The sequence below is a fragment of the Nicotiana tabacum genome, chromosome 11, assembly GCF_000715075.1.
Source record: "Nicotiana tabacum cultivar K326 chromosome 11, ASM71507v2, whole genome shotgun sequence".
Taxonomy (NCBI): Eukaryota; Viridiplantae; Streptophyta; class Magnoliopsida; order Solanales; family Solanaceae; genus Nicotiana; species Nicotiana tabacum.
The window spans coordinates 4437540-4453935 of record NC_134090.1 but is presented as its reverse complement, the minus strand read 5'-3'; the positions used below and the strand labels follow the sequence as shown (position 1 = coordinate 4453935).

Here is a 16396-nt window from a genome sequence, read left to right as displayed (position 1 = left end):
TCAACTTGAGTTCAATAGGAATAATATAAAATTGATTAGGTACTTTGAGCAAATAGAAATTATTTTCTTAAGGCTATGAGAACATAGTATAGTTACATAATATTTGACAAGTCAGTATATTATTCTACATTATTTGAGCTATTAAAGCAAATGCGCACTCATATGTCGAAGTTATGTAAAGGTATTAGAGTACTTTTGCATGATATAATTTTTTTCTTTATTAAGTTGGCTAATATGATCAATAGTTCTTATTAAGCTTTTACTTTAAAAAATTTATTTTATAACTCATCACATAGTTTAATAATTTTTGTGTAATTTTTTCAAATTTTATATTCATTGATACTATACGAAGAACACGCGCAACGCGCGTACTTTAAAGCTAGTACTATATTAAAAGCACGAAAGTTCTTAGCGAAATGTCGTTCGTCTTTTTTATCCCTTAATAATAGAGTTTATATTGGACAAAATAGTCAATTTAACTAATTTTCTAATATTTAAGAAATTAAAATCAACTAAAATTTTGCTCATTAAATTATTCCTTATTTGAATGTATGAAGTCCTAATATTTAGGATTCCAAAATAATAAATATTGTTACCTTATATAAATCAATTAAATTTTCAAGTAAGTATTCAGTATTCACCAAATTGCATTTAACATGCGAGGAAGAGTTCCAACTTCCAATCCTATTGCAAGTTCCACTCGGTCCAACGTGAACAAGGGGGATGTGAATCCTTAGAATCAATTTGAGTGGTTAGAAAGGTATAAAAGTTCCCATAGACACATAATTTAGTTCTGTAAGCTTTATTAAAAAATAATTACATTAGGAATAATTTAGGTCCAGGTGCAACTCTCAGTAGGAATAATTTATGTACTAAAATGTAAGTACACATTAATGCTATAATTAGATGTAAACTAACTCAAAATATTCATAATTATGATACTATTTAGCTCAACATCAAATCCAACAAATACTTTCAAAATGACACATAAGAATTGAATGTGAGATATGGGTAGATACGCAAAGCGCGTACTCTAAAAGGGCGCTCTTCGCGAAGTATTGATCGATATTTTACCCATCACAAATAAAATTCACATGAGACAATCTAGCTAATTGGGATCAATATTCTATCATTTTCTGAAATTTATATTTTATAATATAATTTTATTTTATAACTCAAATACATTATTCAAAAATATTGTTCTAAATTTTAAATTATATATTCAATTAATATAAATACACGCGCAAAGCGCGTACCATAAAGCTAGTTTATAAAAACAAGGGTGAACAAATTAAAGAAAAGATAAAAAAAAGTACTAAGTGGATTTGATATGTAATCCTTAAGGTAAATAATTCAGCATTCAAATGAGTGCACCATTTACCCTATTTAGAGATGGGTGCCAGCATATAACATTAGATTAATTCTAAAAAATATGTACATAAAATATCTAGTTTGACGGAGAGATATGAGTTCACATGCCCCATATATTTGCCTATAAATCCGTCCCTGATCCCACCCTCTCATAGTGATATAATTACACTATCATTCTGAAAAAACTAATCTTAGGATTAGTTATACCGCGATTTTATTCCAACCAAATGTAGAATAAACCCATTTTAAATTTAATCCCGAAATTAATTATCCCTTATCTGTCGTACCAAACAAGCCCTCAAGTTCTTGGCCATGAAAAGCTTGCTCATCAATGAAGATGAAGTGTTAGACCAAAATATTCACTGAGGTATCAAAGATTTTTGCGTGCAATCATCTAAAGCAAGAAGTAGTCTACGTAAAATTTTATGAACGTGTAGATTTAATCAAATCATGAAGTTTGGTTGAAATGTTATGGAAGTTAAAATTGAATAAGACAGTAACAAATATCGATGTAGTAGTAACACTAATCGCTTTTGCAATTGTTGAACCTCTCCATTACAGGCCGGTACACTAAGCTCCCGCTATACGCAGGGTCCGAAAAAGAGCCGGACCACAAGGGTCTATTACACGACTTGAACCGTAATCTCAGTTACGCCAAGGCTCCCAACATTTTGATAGCTCAGCGAGTATTTTTAATCTTGTGTCAATAGGTTCATCATCTAGAGGCCATGTATGGATTAGGAAGACGACAGATAACTTTCCATCCCCTTCTATTAAGTTTGCAAACATTATGTACAACATTTTGACCCTTCATTCTGGACAAGTTACTAAGTTTACCCTTTCCATGTCTGAACTGAAAAAGTATCCTCAGATTGGCAGCTTGATATATTTCCTCTCTAGGAACGGCATTGAACATCTTGTTCTTCAATTTTCGGAGTGGAACCGATACAAATTGCCTTCATCATTTTTCTCGTGTTCACAGTTGAGGTATTTAACCCAACAAAATTGTCTAGTATGTCCCCCACCAGTCTTCAAAGGATTTGATATGTTAATTAGCCTGGAACTGTGTCATGTCTTAATTTCTTCCAAGTCACTAGAAAGTTTAATCTCTTCTAGCCCGTTTCTTGAGAATTTAGTATTGAAAATCTCAGATACTGTAAACCACATTCAAATTAAAGCTCCCAAGTTGAGATCCTTCGACTTCTCAGGCTGTCTAAAACTTATTTCCTTAAACAATGTTCCTCATCTTGCTAAGCTCTCTCTTTTGTATGGAGAATCATTTGAGGAATCAGAAAAATGTGATCTTGACAAATTTTTTCAGTCACATCCTGCTATTGAGCATCTCCACATGGAATACGGGAGTGTCCAGGTAAGTGTTGCTTTAGAACTTCATTGCAATGCATTTTGATGGAATGTACCATCTTTTTTGGGCTTTGAGTTATCTTGATTTTTCATTTTATTTGTAGTTCTTGGTTGCTGAAGTACCAAGAAGGCTTTCCTCAGCTCTTAACTATCTTAAATGTCTTTACGTATCTCTGGATGGACTAGATGATCTTTCCTGTGCTCTTTGCTTGCTACGAAGCTCCCCATATTTACAAGATCTTGAAGTGAAGGTGATTAATGATGTTTATATTTCCTTTTATCCTTTGTAACTAGTAAAATTGTTGTTATGTGATAAGGAGGTCACGACTCGAAGCTGTGAAAACAGTCTCTTGCAGAAATATAGGGTAAGACTGCATACAGTAGACTCTTGTGGTCCAATCTTTCCTCGGACCCCGCATATAGTAGAGCTTAGTGCACCGGACTGTCCTTTTATTTCTTTTGTATGTAATGACGGCTTCCTTATTTTAATACTCATTAGATCTTCAATCTTCTTAATCTTTCTTAGGTATCTATTGATGAATCGGATGATGAAGTTGATGAAGTTTCTACAAGCTTCTCAGATGTGACATTGAATCACGTTAGGACGGTTAAAGTTGAAGGAATAACAGGCACAAAGCTTGATATGCAGCTTATCAAGCTTCTATTGGCAAAATCCCCAATGCTTGTGAGAATGCTAATTGAGCCAGACCTATATTGGGTAAACAAAGAAAAAGGAGCGGAGATACTTGCAGAGTTATCGACATTTCAGCGGGCATCGCGTAAAGCTGAAATTGTATGTCAGCTAGAAAGGAAATGGAATTGAGTCAGGAGGATGCAGTAGTATATGATGTCATTTGCCTGAAATTTTCATGCTCAATTTTTGAACTAAAAGGCTGTAGGTTGTGAAAAAGCTTAACAAAGCATTATATTGATATGGTATTTCTTCTGTTGTTTTGCGTTTAACAATTCGGTAACAGGCTCGACTAAGCTTTTGTTTGCCAAGTCCCCAGTGTTGGTGAGATTGCTAAAGTTTATCATCAAGTGTCAATTGTGGAAGTCTGCACCAGTTATACCTCCATTTCTTTGATAAGATGCTTGTCCTCACAGCATCTCGCAAAGGCAAACGCATCAGAATGGCATTGACTACATTATCAGGTAGATCGGTAGTCCTAGGTGGCATCATAAATGCCAAGAGGAATCTACAGAAAATAAACAAGAACACAAAGGTAAGTAATATCCACATTATCTGCATATAGTACACAAATGACACTCATCCATCTCCTCCTAATATCGATAAATTGCATTTCTTTAGAGCAACAATACCTTCCCATAAATACTTCAAGAATACAGTGGATTATACAGATTTGTTATTGGAAAGGAAAATTCAAAACAACACATACAAGAATCACATTGTATTTTGCCGCTAATAAGCTTCAAAAAATTGACCAGTGTCGGGTAATTGTCACTCTTAAAAGCAGCTCAGCAGCTGTTAACACTTTTGCTGGATTCGACATCAAATCAGCTACTATTAGATTTCCAATAACCTAATACTTACATTAGTATTTATTAAGTATCAAGTTAAATTCTATTTAATTACCAATGATGGATTAATGTAATTTTTGGCTCACCTAAAAGCACTTTATAAAACAATAATAATAAATCAGCTTACCAAGACGTAAGATTTTTGGTGAAGGAACAACTACTTGTGTTGCCTTATGCGTTCCTTAGGCAAGGTGTGGCCTATCGGTTAATGAAGGCAGACCTAAAACCATAGGAGATAGGGTTCAAATCAAGATTTAGGTGATTTCGTTCTATCCGCTTAAATATTACTGTAATGGATAAAGTTCTTTATGTTTTTCTTGAGCCGAGCGATAGTCTATCAACAACATGCTTTCTGTGAGGTAGGAATAAGTTCTGCATACCCCGCCCTCCCAAACCCTACTTGTGGGATCATAGCCGGGGCATCACCGTTTTAAGGGGGAAAAGAACTCTTTGTATCTCGTTACTAAACATGGTGTTTGAATTAGCTTACTCACATTTTATACTATTTCACCTATATTTAGGTGCTAAATAGATGGGAAGAAATATGATAATTTTAATGTTTTTCTGAGCTGAGGGTCTATTGAAAATCTATCCTCACAAGTTAGCCGTAAGGTATGCGTGCAAGCTATACTCTCAGACCTCTCAGACCCCACAGTGTGGGGTAATAATGGGTATGTTGTTGTTGTTTAATCTAGGCATTAATTTTCATATAGTACTTCTCTCTAATTATTTGCTTCCAAAATGAATTTTTTTTCAAAGTCACTTTTATTGACTTAAAAGAAAGAACAAATACACATATACACATCCAAGAGAAACAACAACTAAAACAAAGTATGAGACAGAAAATAAAAGACTTAATTTTTCTGATAATAAAAAGCACAAAATAAATAAACAAAATAATGGGAAGAAGATTTTAAGCTTACCAAGTAAGAAGATTTTGCTGATGATAGGATCTGCCCTTTTCTCTTCGAATCCTACTTGTGTGCTGCTTCAGCTCTTGGGGAGGGTAAAGGATGGTAGAATATGACTTTTGCTTGGAAGAAATGGTTTTGATTTGTAAGCCACGTGTCCAAATGCGTGGCAAAATTTTGGTGCTAATCTGGTTTTTACTTTTCTCTATTTTAATTATAATATTACATATTTTTTTTATTAGTATGTTCTAATATATATATATATATATATATATATATATATATATATATAATTTAACGTTAAATTTTTTATTTTACCATCATTTCAATTGAAATTTAAGTTGAAGGAGTAGTATATTTTTGTTGGGACGGTAGTAATTCCTCCGTTTCAATTTAGATGAGTTAATTTGATTCGATATGGAGTTAATTTGATTCGATATGGAGTTAATTTTTTTTGAAACTTATGATATTAAAATATTAAGGAATAAAGGTTTTTGTGGAGTCATGAGTTTGTGTGGTTATAAAACATTCTCATTAAGAGTAAAATGAAGAGTTTAAAATTAAATTATTTTTAATTGTAAAAATATGTCATTTTTTAAACATATTAATAAAAAAGTGTGTCATATAAATTAAAATAACAGTTAACAAGTGAGTTTAATTTGTAAGCCACATGTCCAATGCGTGGCAACTTTTTGGTGTTAATCTACTTTATACTATATTTTTGCTCGGAAGAAAGAGAAATATGGTACACCTTTTTATAATATCATTTTTATATAACAATCATTCAGTCAACTTTGCTTTAGAACCAATTTTTTAAGCTATATTTCTATTTGTAAAATTATTTCAATATAACAACTATATAGAATCTTTAAAATTACTAATAATAATTCTAAACTGCATATCCAAGTTGAGGATGGAACTTGTTGTTTATGTGATGCAGGAACAGAAGAAGACAACACTTATTTATTTGTTGCATGTAGCTGGATCACAACACCTAGACGAGCAATTACAAGTTGGGCTGGTATTCAAATACAAGAGGGAGACATTAGGAAGACCTTGGAGTGTATAAAGAGGAAAAACGGGAAGCAGATCAAGAATAGCTACAATCTTTGGATCAATGTTCTACCATACGTGGAGTGCTATAAGCTAGAGAATGTTCAAAGGTGTCAATGTAGAGGAAGTAGTAAAACAAACTAAGCAGGATGTTATAGAGAGAATAGATACAATAGATAGTTCGAAAAAAGGCTCATACATGTAGAGAATTTCTGCAGAAGATCGTAAGTAGTATTTGTCTAGAGGCTTAATTTCCATAGCACCCTTCCTAGAAGGTGATTTTGGATTTAAGTGCTCTTTAGGTGTAATGATTTTGTTATAAATGATAATATTCAAAGTTATTACCAACAAATTCTAAAAATATGCCCACAATCTTTTTTCATTAAACAAAGTTTCTATATTGCATAAGATATAAGATTTGAAGATTTATACATGATTCCATTAGACAAATTGCAAAAAATATTTAGATAAAAAAAATTAACTGTTAAACTCTTAGATTGTCTTCAAGAGAAAGATATTGATACTTTTTTGCTGAAAAATTGGACACGAATTTTCACAAATTCAAGCGCTATATCGCTAGTAAGAGAATGTAATCGACGAAACAAGCTACAATTACAAAGTTATTCCATCAATCTTGAAAGAATTTATTTTTTTAGGTAACTTTAAAATTTCTGCCTTGGAGTTTAAATTTTTATACGTTTAGTTATGAATTTATTAATAATGTATTAGCTTTCTTCAATATTTAACTAGTGAAATATGCATATATTTTTGAGATTTTAAATTTTGAATAATTTTATTATTATTTATATATAATATTTAAAAAGAAATTTAATTATTTTTTGAATAATTTATATTTATTAACAGCTAAAAAATATTTAAATATCAAATATTGTTATAAATATATAATAAAAGTTAAAAAATATAAAAATAAATAAGGTTGTTATATAGGAGGTTGACCGTAGTAGTACATGAGTAGGTTTAATTTATAAGCCACGTTACCAATAATATGCTTTTTACTATGTGCTGCTTCAGCTCTTCGGTGGGTTTAATTCGTGAGCCACGTGTCCATTGCGTGGCACATTTTTGGTGCTAATCTGCTTTTTACTATGGGCACAGTTTTTATTTTTCAAGTTTCGATTTTTTCTTTTTGCTTTTATTTTTTTTAAATTCTGGAGCTATTACTGTTTTGTTAACTCGAACCCACAAACAAAGACTTATGCTTCTCTCAAAAAGATATGACCGAATTAAATATAAACAAATGGAAATTCTTTATTATTATCCCTAATCTCCCTCATTAATGTCTTAGTAATAATATTTTATATCTTATCATTCTTTCATTTTAAAAAAATAAAGCTTATAATTTTAAGTTTATCGCAATAAATATGAATTTATTTGATTTAATGTAGTTATTTAATTATAACTAATTATGATATTATTATACTACATTTAATGTAGCATAAAATAATACTTTCACCGTTTAATTTTATGTAAATTATTTAATTGGACATAAAATTTAAAAAAAGAAAAGAAAACTTTTGAACTCGTAGTGTAAAATGAAGTATATATATATATATATATATATATATATTGTGTGAATATAAATTAATGTATAAAGTTAAATTGTTAAAGAAATAGATTCAATCATTTGAAACGAATAACACGATGGTTCATGCATAAAATAATACTGAATAGAAGTGGTCACCAAACATTCCCTTTAACTTCACTCTATTGCTGTTTTCCCCGATTCCCCCCTCTCTCTATATATATCTCTATATAAATCTCTCTCTAAAGACTAAAGCCATAGATTGAGATTCAAGACTTGTCCAAATAATACTCAACTGCTGAAGCCATTCATAAGGTTATCTCTCTCCTTTTTTTATTACTATTTAGAATCATCACTTTCCCTTTTTGATGATATTATCTTCTGTTTTTTGTTTTTCCTTTTTGTCTCATTTTAGAATGTTGTTTTTTCAGGTATGTACGCTCACAACTTTCAATAGTAGTTGCAATTGTTGTATGCTAGCTGAAGTTATATAGTAAAGCTACTAATTTGATGTTCTGATCTAGCAAAAACAGCTTCTTATGTTTATTTATGAGTTAAAAACTGAGACCAAGTTTGTGTATTAATTTTTTCTCGTTATTGTTAGTAATTATGGTTGATAAAAGCTTAGAAGATTGAAGCAAACAGATAATGTGATTATGGGTTTCTATACATTTGATTTTTCCTTTTGAACCGTCAAAATGTATTCTATGAATTGGAAGAAGAAAGAAAAAGTCGGCCCGGTGTACAAAGCTCCCGCTATCCTGGCGTCCCGGGAGGGCCGGACTAGTATATTGTACGTAGCCTTATGCTGCATTTCTGCAATAGGCTATTTTTACGGCTCTAACCCGTGATATCCTGGTGACATGACAACAACTTTACTAGTTACGTCCAGATGCGGATCTAGGATTTATAGTATATGGGTTCCTGGATTAATTTCAAATTAATATACAATAATAATTGTGTTCATAGTTAGATATTTATTAATATTTACTGAATTTTTTAATAGAAATACAGGGTCTAAGCAAAAGTTACTTGGTTCCCGAGAACCCAACAACTGCACTCTAGATCCGCCACGGGTTACGCCAAGGTTCCCCTTCTTGTTCCTGTTGTAGGAATACAATTAATGGATATTAAGCTATGTTACATGGATTTGTTTATGGTACATATACATGCCGTCTTAGCCTGATATGGGTATCTCAAGGCAAATCAGAATATCGGTATAATAATATAGATAATAAGAGGACATAATTGACTGATTTCAACTAGAATGCACCTTTGCTTTGACCATGTGTATAGCGTCCAAATAGTTGGAGATTCCTTACTTCGTATTATTGCTTATTTTCTGCAGGTTCTTGGTGATTGTTGTTATATGATGCCTCCTAAGAGAATAAAGTATTGTCGAAGTTTACCTCCTGACGTCCTTAGCGACCTTCCTGATAATGTAATCGATGTCATTCTGATGTGTTTGCCTTGTAAAGATGCTGTGAGGACAAGCATCTTATCGAAGAAATGGAGGTATCACTGGTGTAGACTTACAAAGTTGACGCTTGATTCATCTCTGTGGGTAACAAAAAAAGATTTACTAAGCCCTACAGTCAAATTTACAAAGATTATCTACCAGCTTTTGCCCCTTCATGAAGGACCCATTACTAAGTTTACCCTGAACATTGGTTTTCTAGAAAGTTGTCCTGAGATTGGCAACTTCGTATCTTTCCTCTCTAGGAAAGACATTCAACATCTTGTTCTTCACCTTTCGTGGAAAATGCTATACAAATTGCCTTCTTCACTTTTCACTTGTTCGCAGCTGAGGCATCTAACTCTTCGTAACTGCTTAATGCTTCCCCCATCAGCTTTTCAAGGATTTGATATGTTAACCAGCCTGGAGCTATGTAATGTCAAAATTTCTTCTGTATTGCTGGAGACTTTAATATCTCATTGTCCAGTGCTTGGGCAGTTGGTTCTGAATATCTCAGACATTTTAAGCATTATTGAAATTAATGCCCCAATGCTGAGATCGTTTGATTTCAGAGGCGATATAAGTTCTATCTGCTTAAAGAATGTCCCTCTTCTGGTAAAAGTATCTCTGGTAGGTGACGATATGAGGGCAGAGAATCTTGATTTTGCCAAGGTTTTCGAGTCATGTTCTGCTCTCGAGCACCTCTACTTGGACTTCTTTAATACCATGGTAGATTTTACTTCATGACTTCATTGTTATGCACTTTAGCAGATGGAACTTCTTTTGGGCTGACTGGTCTTGAATTTTGGTTATTTTTTTCCTAGTTCTTTGATGATTACGCTGAAGCGCCAACAAGGCTTCCCTTTGCTCTTAACAGCGTCAAACGATTTTACCTGCCTCATATTATGCTGGCGGATTCACATAAGCTCTCATTTGCTCTTTTCTTGATAAGAAGCTTCCCATGTTTAGAATATCTCGAAATACTGGTTCTTTCTTTCTTATTTAGTGGCTATTTTTCGTATTTCTTAGATCCTCAATAATCTGAGAGTTGACTTCTTGTTATCTTTTTTAGGTTTACAGTGAAGATGATAGTGGTACTGAGGAATCCCTTGAACTCAAACATTTGTCAGACGTGACATTTAATCACCTAAGGGAAGTTAAGATAGAACTCTTTACAGGAAGAACGTCTGAGATGCAGCTTATAAAGCTTTTGTTGGCCAATTCTCCAGTGTTGGTGAGAATGCTAATCGATCGACGGTTTCTAGATGATGAACCTCTTGACACAAGATTAAAAATACTCGCTGAGGTATCAAATTTTTTGCGTGCATCACCTAAAGCAGAAGTAGTCTATGTAGATTTTATGTATCAGGATCCTTAGCTTAGAAATTAATATTGAATAGAGAGAAACAAGTGTTGATGTAGCAGTATAACAGTGTTTTCCCTTGCTGTATCTATTTCAGAGGCATTGTTGGATGGATGTTTCAATTAGTTTGTTCTGTAATAATATTGTCATTACATGATTAAGGATTCACACATTTACTATTACCTACTCATGAATGATTTTTCACCCGGTGTCCGGTATCCGCATTGGAGTCCGACAATATCCGAATTTGCGCCGCGTAGATCCTCATTTGGGGGGAAGCGTTCCATATCAAGGATTTTTCTCTGGTTAAGGGAAGAACAGCCTTATTCGCTGCACCACATCCTTTGGTGGTAGCACATATTGAGATTAATGAAGTATGATTGAGTAATATCTCAATTTATATCTATTATTTTCCAAACAACCATCAATAATAAATTCTGGGTAAGTTAGAATTATAATCAATTTAAACTTAGATTTAAAAACCAAGTTTGGATAAAATATGATCCTAATCCCAAATAAAAGCTGAGCCAAAACTAAGATTTGGCTCTTACCAAGTTCTTCTTTTACCTCCTTATCATAGTAAAATATAATTTTGCTGTGATTGGAACCAAAACTATTCTCCGTTGCTTCATTTGGGTGCATATATTGTTGGTCGACAATATTCTTTTCACGGTCAATCCCTGATCTCTTGATATTATTGGTCACTATATGACAATATTATTTCACGGGTTTAATCAATAACCTCTTGATCACGCGATTTTTTTCTGCTTTAAAATAGCTGGTTAGCCCTTTGATATGCTGAAAAGGGTGTGCTTAACAGTTGACATACCCAAAATACATGCTTTTATTTTGTTATGATTCATTATTAATAATTTTGGCCAAATACCTAGACCGCTGCTTAAACTTGGCTCTAATTTTTATTTTACCACTTAAACTCAATCTAATACCTATTGAACACTCTATCTCAAATAAAGGTGTTCCTATTAAACACAAATAGGGCTGGCAAACGGGTGGGTTGGTTCGGATATGGGACGTGTCAAAACGAGTGAAAAACGGATAAATTATACGACCCGACCCATATTTAATACAGATAAAAAATGGGTTAACCGTCGGACAATATGGGTAACCATATTATCCATGACTTCATGAATATGATCACTTTGGGAGAATTTCTAGTCTCCCAAACTTGAGAAACATCTAATTTGAGGCTTTACAAATAAAAGTTAAACTCATTAGGTATCTATTGGTTATCCAATTTCTAAATGGATAATATGGTTTTTATCCATATTTGACCCGTTTTTAAATAGTTCATTATCCAACCCATTTTTAGTGGATAATATGAGTGGTTAACTGTTTTCTTTTAATCATTTTGTCAACCCTAAACACAAATAATTTTTTCCCCTCCAAAACACAAATGATGACATGACATATTTGTGTGAACTGCACCTATGTTAGGCGCGTGAAATGATCATTTCTTTTCCTTTTTTTTCAAAACATTACTTCCCACCCCTACATAACAACCATCCACGTTGGAGAAGAAAAGGAAGAAACAACCACCCATATCCATCGTGCAACCACCCGATCACCACCACTCTTCATCCATGACCGCCACTATTCACCATCTTTTCCCAAAGATTAATTTGGGATCCATGAAGATACCCAAAAAAAGAAAAAATGACATTGTATAGCCGTTGTAAAACTAATATCCAAGAATATATATATATATATATATATATATATATATATATATATATATATATATACATACATACATACATATTATATACAAAAATTATACAAGTTTTATATACTTTTTCGGCTACCAGATGTAAATAGTTTCTGGCGCGAGCTAAAAGCGAAAATATCCCATTAAAAAACCCACAATCTTCTTCCTCACCAAAGCTCAAAATGCAAGAATCTGAGAATCTTCAAAGTCGCCTACTTTATCCCATAAATCAGAGGCAAAACTATCACAATATTAAATAACAAAGAGAGTAACCCAGTAGGGAAACCTCATAATTCCGCCTACTCAAAAATCAAAAAGGACTATTCAACTCAAAATCAAACAATTTCAAAAGTGCTCAAACTTAATTTCGTGAATCACAGCATGTCCGGCGAAATAGAAACAAAATTCGAAAGCAGTCAAACGTTAATCGATTTGTTGTGGTGTCAAGTGGTGGGTAGCAGGTTGTGAATTTTTAAATTATTCTTGTTAGCCATGAAATTGGATAGGCATTTAAGATAGATTGCAGAAGAATTAAAAAACGGTGGAATAATAGGGAAAGGTGAAAATTTGAAATAACATGTGAATTTATTAATGCAAGACATGCACAGGCACAACCAGGGGCTGATCTATTTATTGGAGTGGGGGTGGGATGCTACCTAGTCACTCTGGATAAATTTTATATATATACTAATATTTTTCTCAAAATATTCTACATATATAATGTCACGACCCAAAATTCAAAAGGTCGTAATGGCGCCGGACACCACTGTCAGGCAAGCCAACCATAATCAATTAACTTAATTACCCATTTTTAGTATTTTTGAAATAAAATTTTTTTTAATAAAATTGTAGAGATAAAAACTGATAGAGTAAATGATAAATATTTTTGCAGCTAAATTTCTAAACAATTCACAACCATTCCCAAAATCCGGTGTCACAAGTGCATGAGCATTTACTAGGGAATTAAAATAAAATACAGCATCTGTCCAGAATACAAATTAGACAGGAAAATATAATAACTCTGAAGGAGATTCTGTTAACTGCGGATCGTAATATAGAATGCAGCTCACATATGTCCCCACAATTTTTATAACACCTCTGCGCCCACAAGGCCTCTATACATATATGTACCTGCATAATAAAATGTGCAGCAAGTGCAATATGAGTACGAAAATAACGTATACCCAGTAAGTATCAAGCCTAATCTCGAAGAGCTAGAGATGAGAGGGCCGACTATGACACTCACTATGGGTCAATAATATTAAATAATCATGAAAATAGAAATATTTATATCAACGATGATTCACATAATTAACAATAATTTATTGAACCAGTAGAAGTAATTAAATTCCTTCAATTCCAATAATTCTCAGTATAATAATTAAATTCCTTCAATTCAAATAATTTCTAATCTATTAAGTAAATCTTTCAATTTCAATAAAAATTCCAGTTTATCAAATAGCTTTACAAGCTACAATTTAATTTCAATAAATTTTCAATTTATCAAATAACTTTACAAGCTGTAATGAACTGTCCAAGTATCGTATAATAATAATTATTATTATTAAGCACGATTTCTGTCGAGGACGTACGGCCCGCTCCAGAGTGTCGTGTACACTGCCGAGGGACGTGCGGCGCGATCCATAGATGCATCTATCCTGCCGAGGCGTTCGGCCCGCTCCACAAGAAAGGAGGACATTTTCTTATGTGCCTCCGGAAGGACAATATGTTTATTATAAGATAAATTTGGGAGGAGAACAATTTTTTTTTAACAATTAATTGATTTAAACAAAAATTAAGCATATGAGATTTTCATCCTTTAATATCTTTATCTAACAATTCACAATATATTCATATAGATATCAATTAATATAAATAAATCAAAGAATACAATCTACACAAGTAAGGCATGCTTTGAGTCCTAAATTACCCGAACTTTAGCATTTAATAGTAGCTACGCACGGACTCTCGTCACCTCGTGCGTACGTAGCCCCCCACAATTAGCAACAATTATTTAATTTTTAATCACCTAGGAGGTAATTTCCCTCTCACAAGATTAGACAAGAGACTTACCTCGTCTTACTCCAATTTAATCCACTATAAGGCCTTTTCCACGATAATCCAACTCTGCCTGGCTCGAATCTAGCCAAAATAATTTGATACAATCACTAAAAATTATAGGAATTAATTCTATAAGAAAATACTATATTTTTAATAAAAATTCCGAAATTAATAAAAATTCATCCGTGGGGCCCACATCTCGGAATCCGGCGAAAGTTATGAAATACGATAACTCATTCAATTATGAGTCCAAGCATACCAGTTTCACTCAAATCCGACTCAGAATCGATACCGAAATCTTAAAAATTCGTTTCTATGAGATTTCTAAAAATTTTCAAATTTCAATCTCAAAACACTAATTAAATGATGAAAAAAATGATATATTTGTGTATATAGACCAAATCCGAGTTGGAATCACTTACCTCAAATGTCTTTGCTTGAAACATCTGCCAAACGTCGCTTCTGCTCAAGCTCAAGTTTGTCAAAAATGGCAAATGGGTCGAATGCCTCTGTTTTTATAACTTACAGATCTGCCCAGTTCGATCTCGGGAGCTCGATCTCGGGAGCTCGATTTTTGGGCCTCAATTTTGGGCCTCGATCTTGGGCTCGATCATAGCCCAGAATTTCCAGCAGAAGAGAAAAAAAAATTGCAGCAATTATTTAAGTCCAATTTGTGATCCGTTAACCATCCGAAACTCACCCGAGGCCCTCGGGACCTCAAATATACCAACAAGTCCTAAAACATCATACGAACTTAGTCGAACCTCTAAATCACATCAAACAACGCTAAAACCACGAATCATACCCCAATTCAAGCTTAAGGAAACTAAGAATTTTCAACTTCTAGATTCGATGTCGAAACCTATCAAATCAACTCCGATTGTCCTCAAAGTTTGCACACAAGTCATAAATGATATAACGGAGCTATGAAAATTTTCGAAACTGTATTCGGACTCCGGTATCAAAAAGTCAACTCTCCGGTCAAACTTCCAAACTTAAATTCTTGTTTTAGCCATTTCTAGCCTAATTTCATTACGGACTTCCTAATAAAATTCCGATCACGATCCTAAGTCCAAAATCACCATACGAAGCTGTTAGAATCATCAAAATTCTATTCCGGGGTCGTTTTCATACATAATTCGATATCCGGTCACTATTTGAAGTTAAATTTTATTTTTAATCAAAATTCCATATCTCGGGCTAGGGATCTCGGAATTTGATTCCGGGCATACGCCCAAGTCCCAAATCACGATACGGACCTACCAAAACTATCAAAACACTGATCTGAGTCTATTTGCTCAAAAAGTTGACCAAAGTCAAACTTGGCCTTTTAAAGCCAACTTAAGGAAATAATTGTTCCGATTTCAACCCAAACACTTTCAAATCCCGAACCAACCATCTCACAAGTCATAAATCATTTAAAGCACATACAGAAAGTTTTATTTAGGGGAACAGGGTTCTAAAAGTCAAAATGACCGGTTGGGTCGTTACATTCTCTCCCACTTAAATATATGTTCGTCCTCGAACGTGCTAAGGAGTGTTCCGGAGTTATCCAAAATTACTGTTGAACACCTCGTGCACCTACCCGTGCTACCACACCCAGTTGAGTACATTAACTCGAGCCAATCTTAATATTCTCCCATTTATTTAGGCAAATAAGCCTTAGAGCCCAATTCTAACATCCAGAATTCTCCACCATGCATGTCTCCAACCTATAAATGTCGTAACAATCACTACACGATGCACTAATACAGGATTGCATACCTTTGTTGAATTTAGACCATGCACCGCATCATTCACATGACTATAATAACATCCTCCGATAACAATAGCCAAAATTTCATGAATCTGATGTTCACAACACACCTCATGATACATATAAGTCATGTTCCAACTATTGAAATGCTTCCACGATGGAAGAAATGTATAGAAATTCATAATCAACTGCCGAGTCAACAATTATTGAGTTTCTCCTTCTGACAAGAACTATTGCCTCATTATAACCAAA

General features: G+C 33.3%; 1 protein-coding gene and 1 pseudogene across 1 annotated transcript; both read left to right on the top strand.

The window, feature by feature from the left end:
• Window positions 1–1392: 1392 nt before the first annotated feature.
• LOC107816591 (F-box/FBD/LRR-repeat protein At1g13570-like) lies at window positions 1393–3928 on the top strand. Its single transcript, XM_075225871.1, has 4 exons — window positions 1393–1396; window positions 2082–2740; window positions 2838–2984; window positions 3260–3928. The coding sequence occupies exons 1-4, from the start codon at window positions 1393–1395 to the stop codon at window positions 3554–3556; spliced, it is 1107 nt and encodes a 368-aa protein (XP_075081972.1). The 3' UTR covers window positions 3557–3928.
• Window positions 3929–7939: 4011 nt separating this feature from the next.
• Window positions 7940–10766, top strand: LOC107816593 (F-box/FBD/LRR-repeat protein At1g13570-like; annotated as a pseudogene).
• The last annotated feature ends 5630 nt before the right edge of the window (window positions 10767–16396 follow it).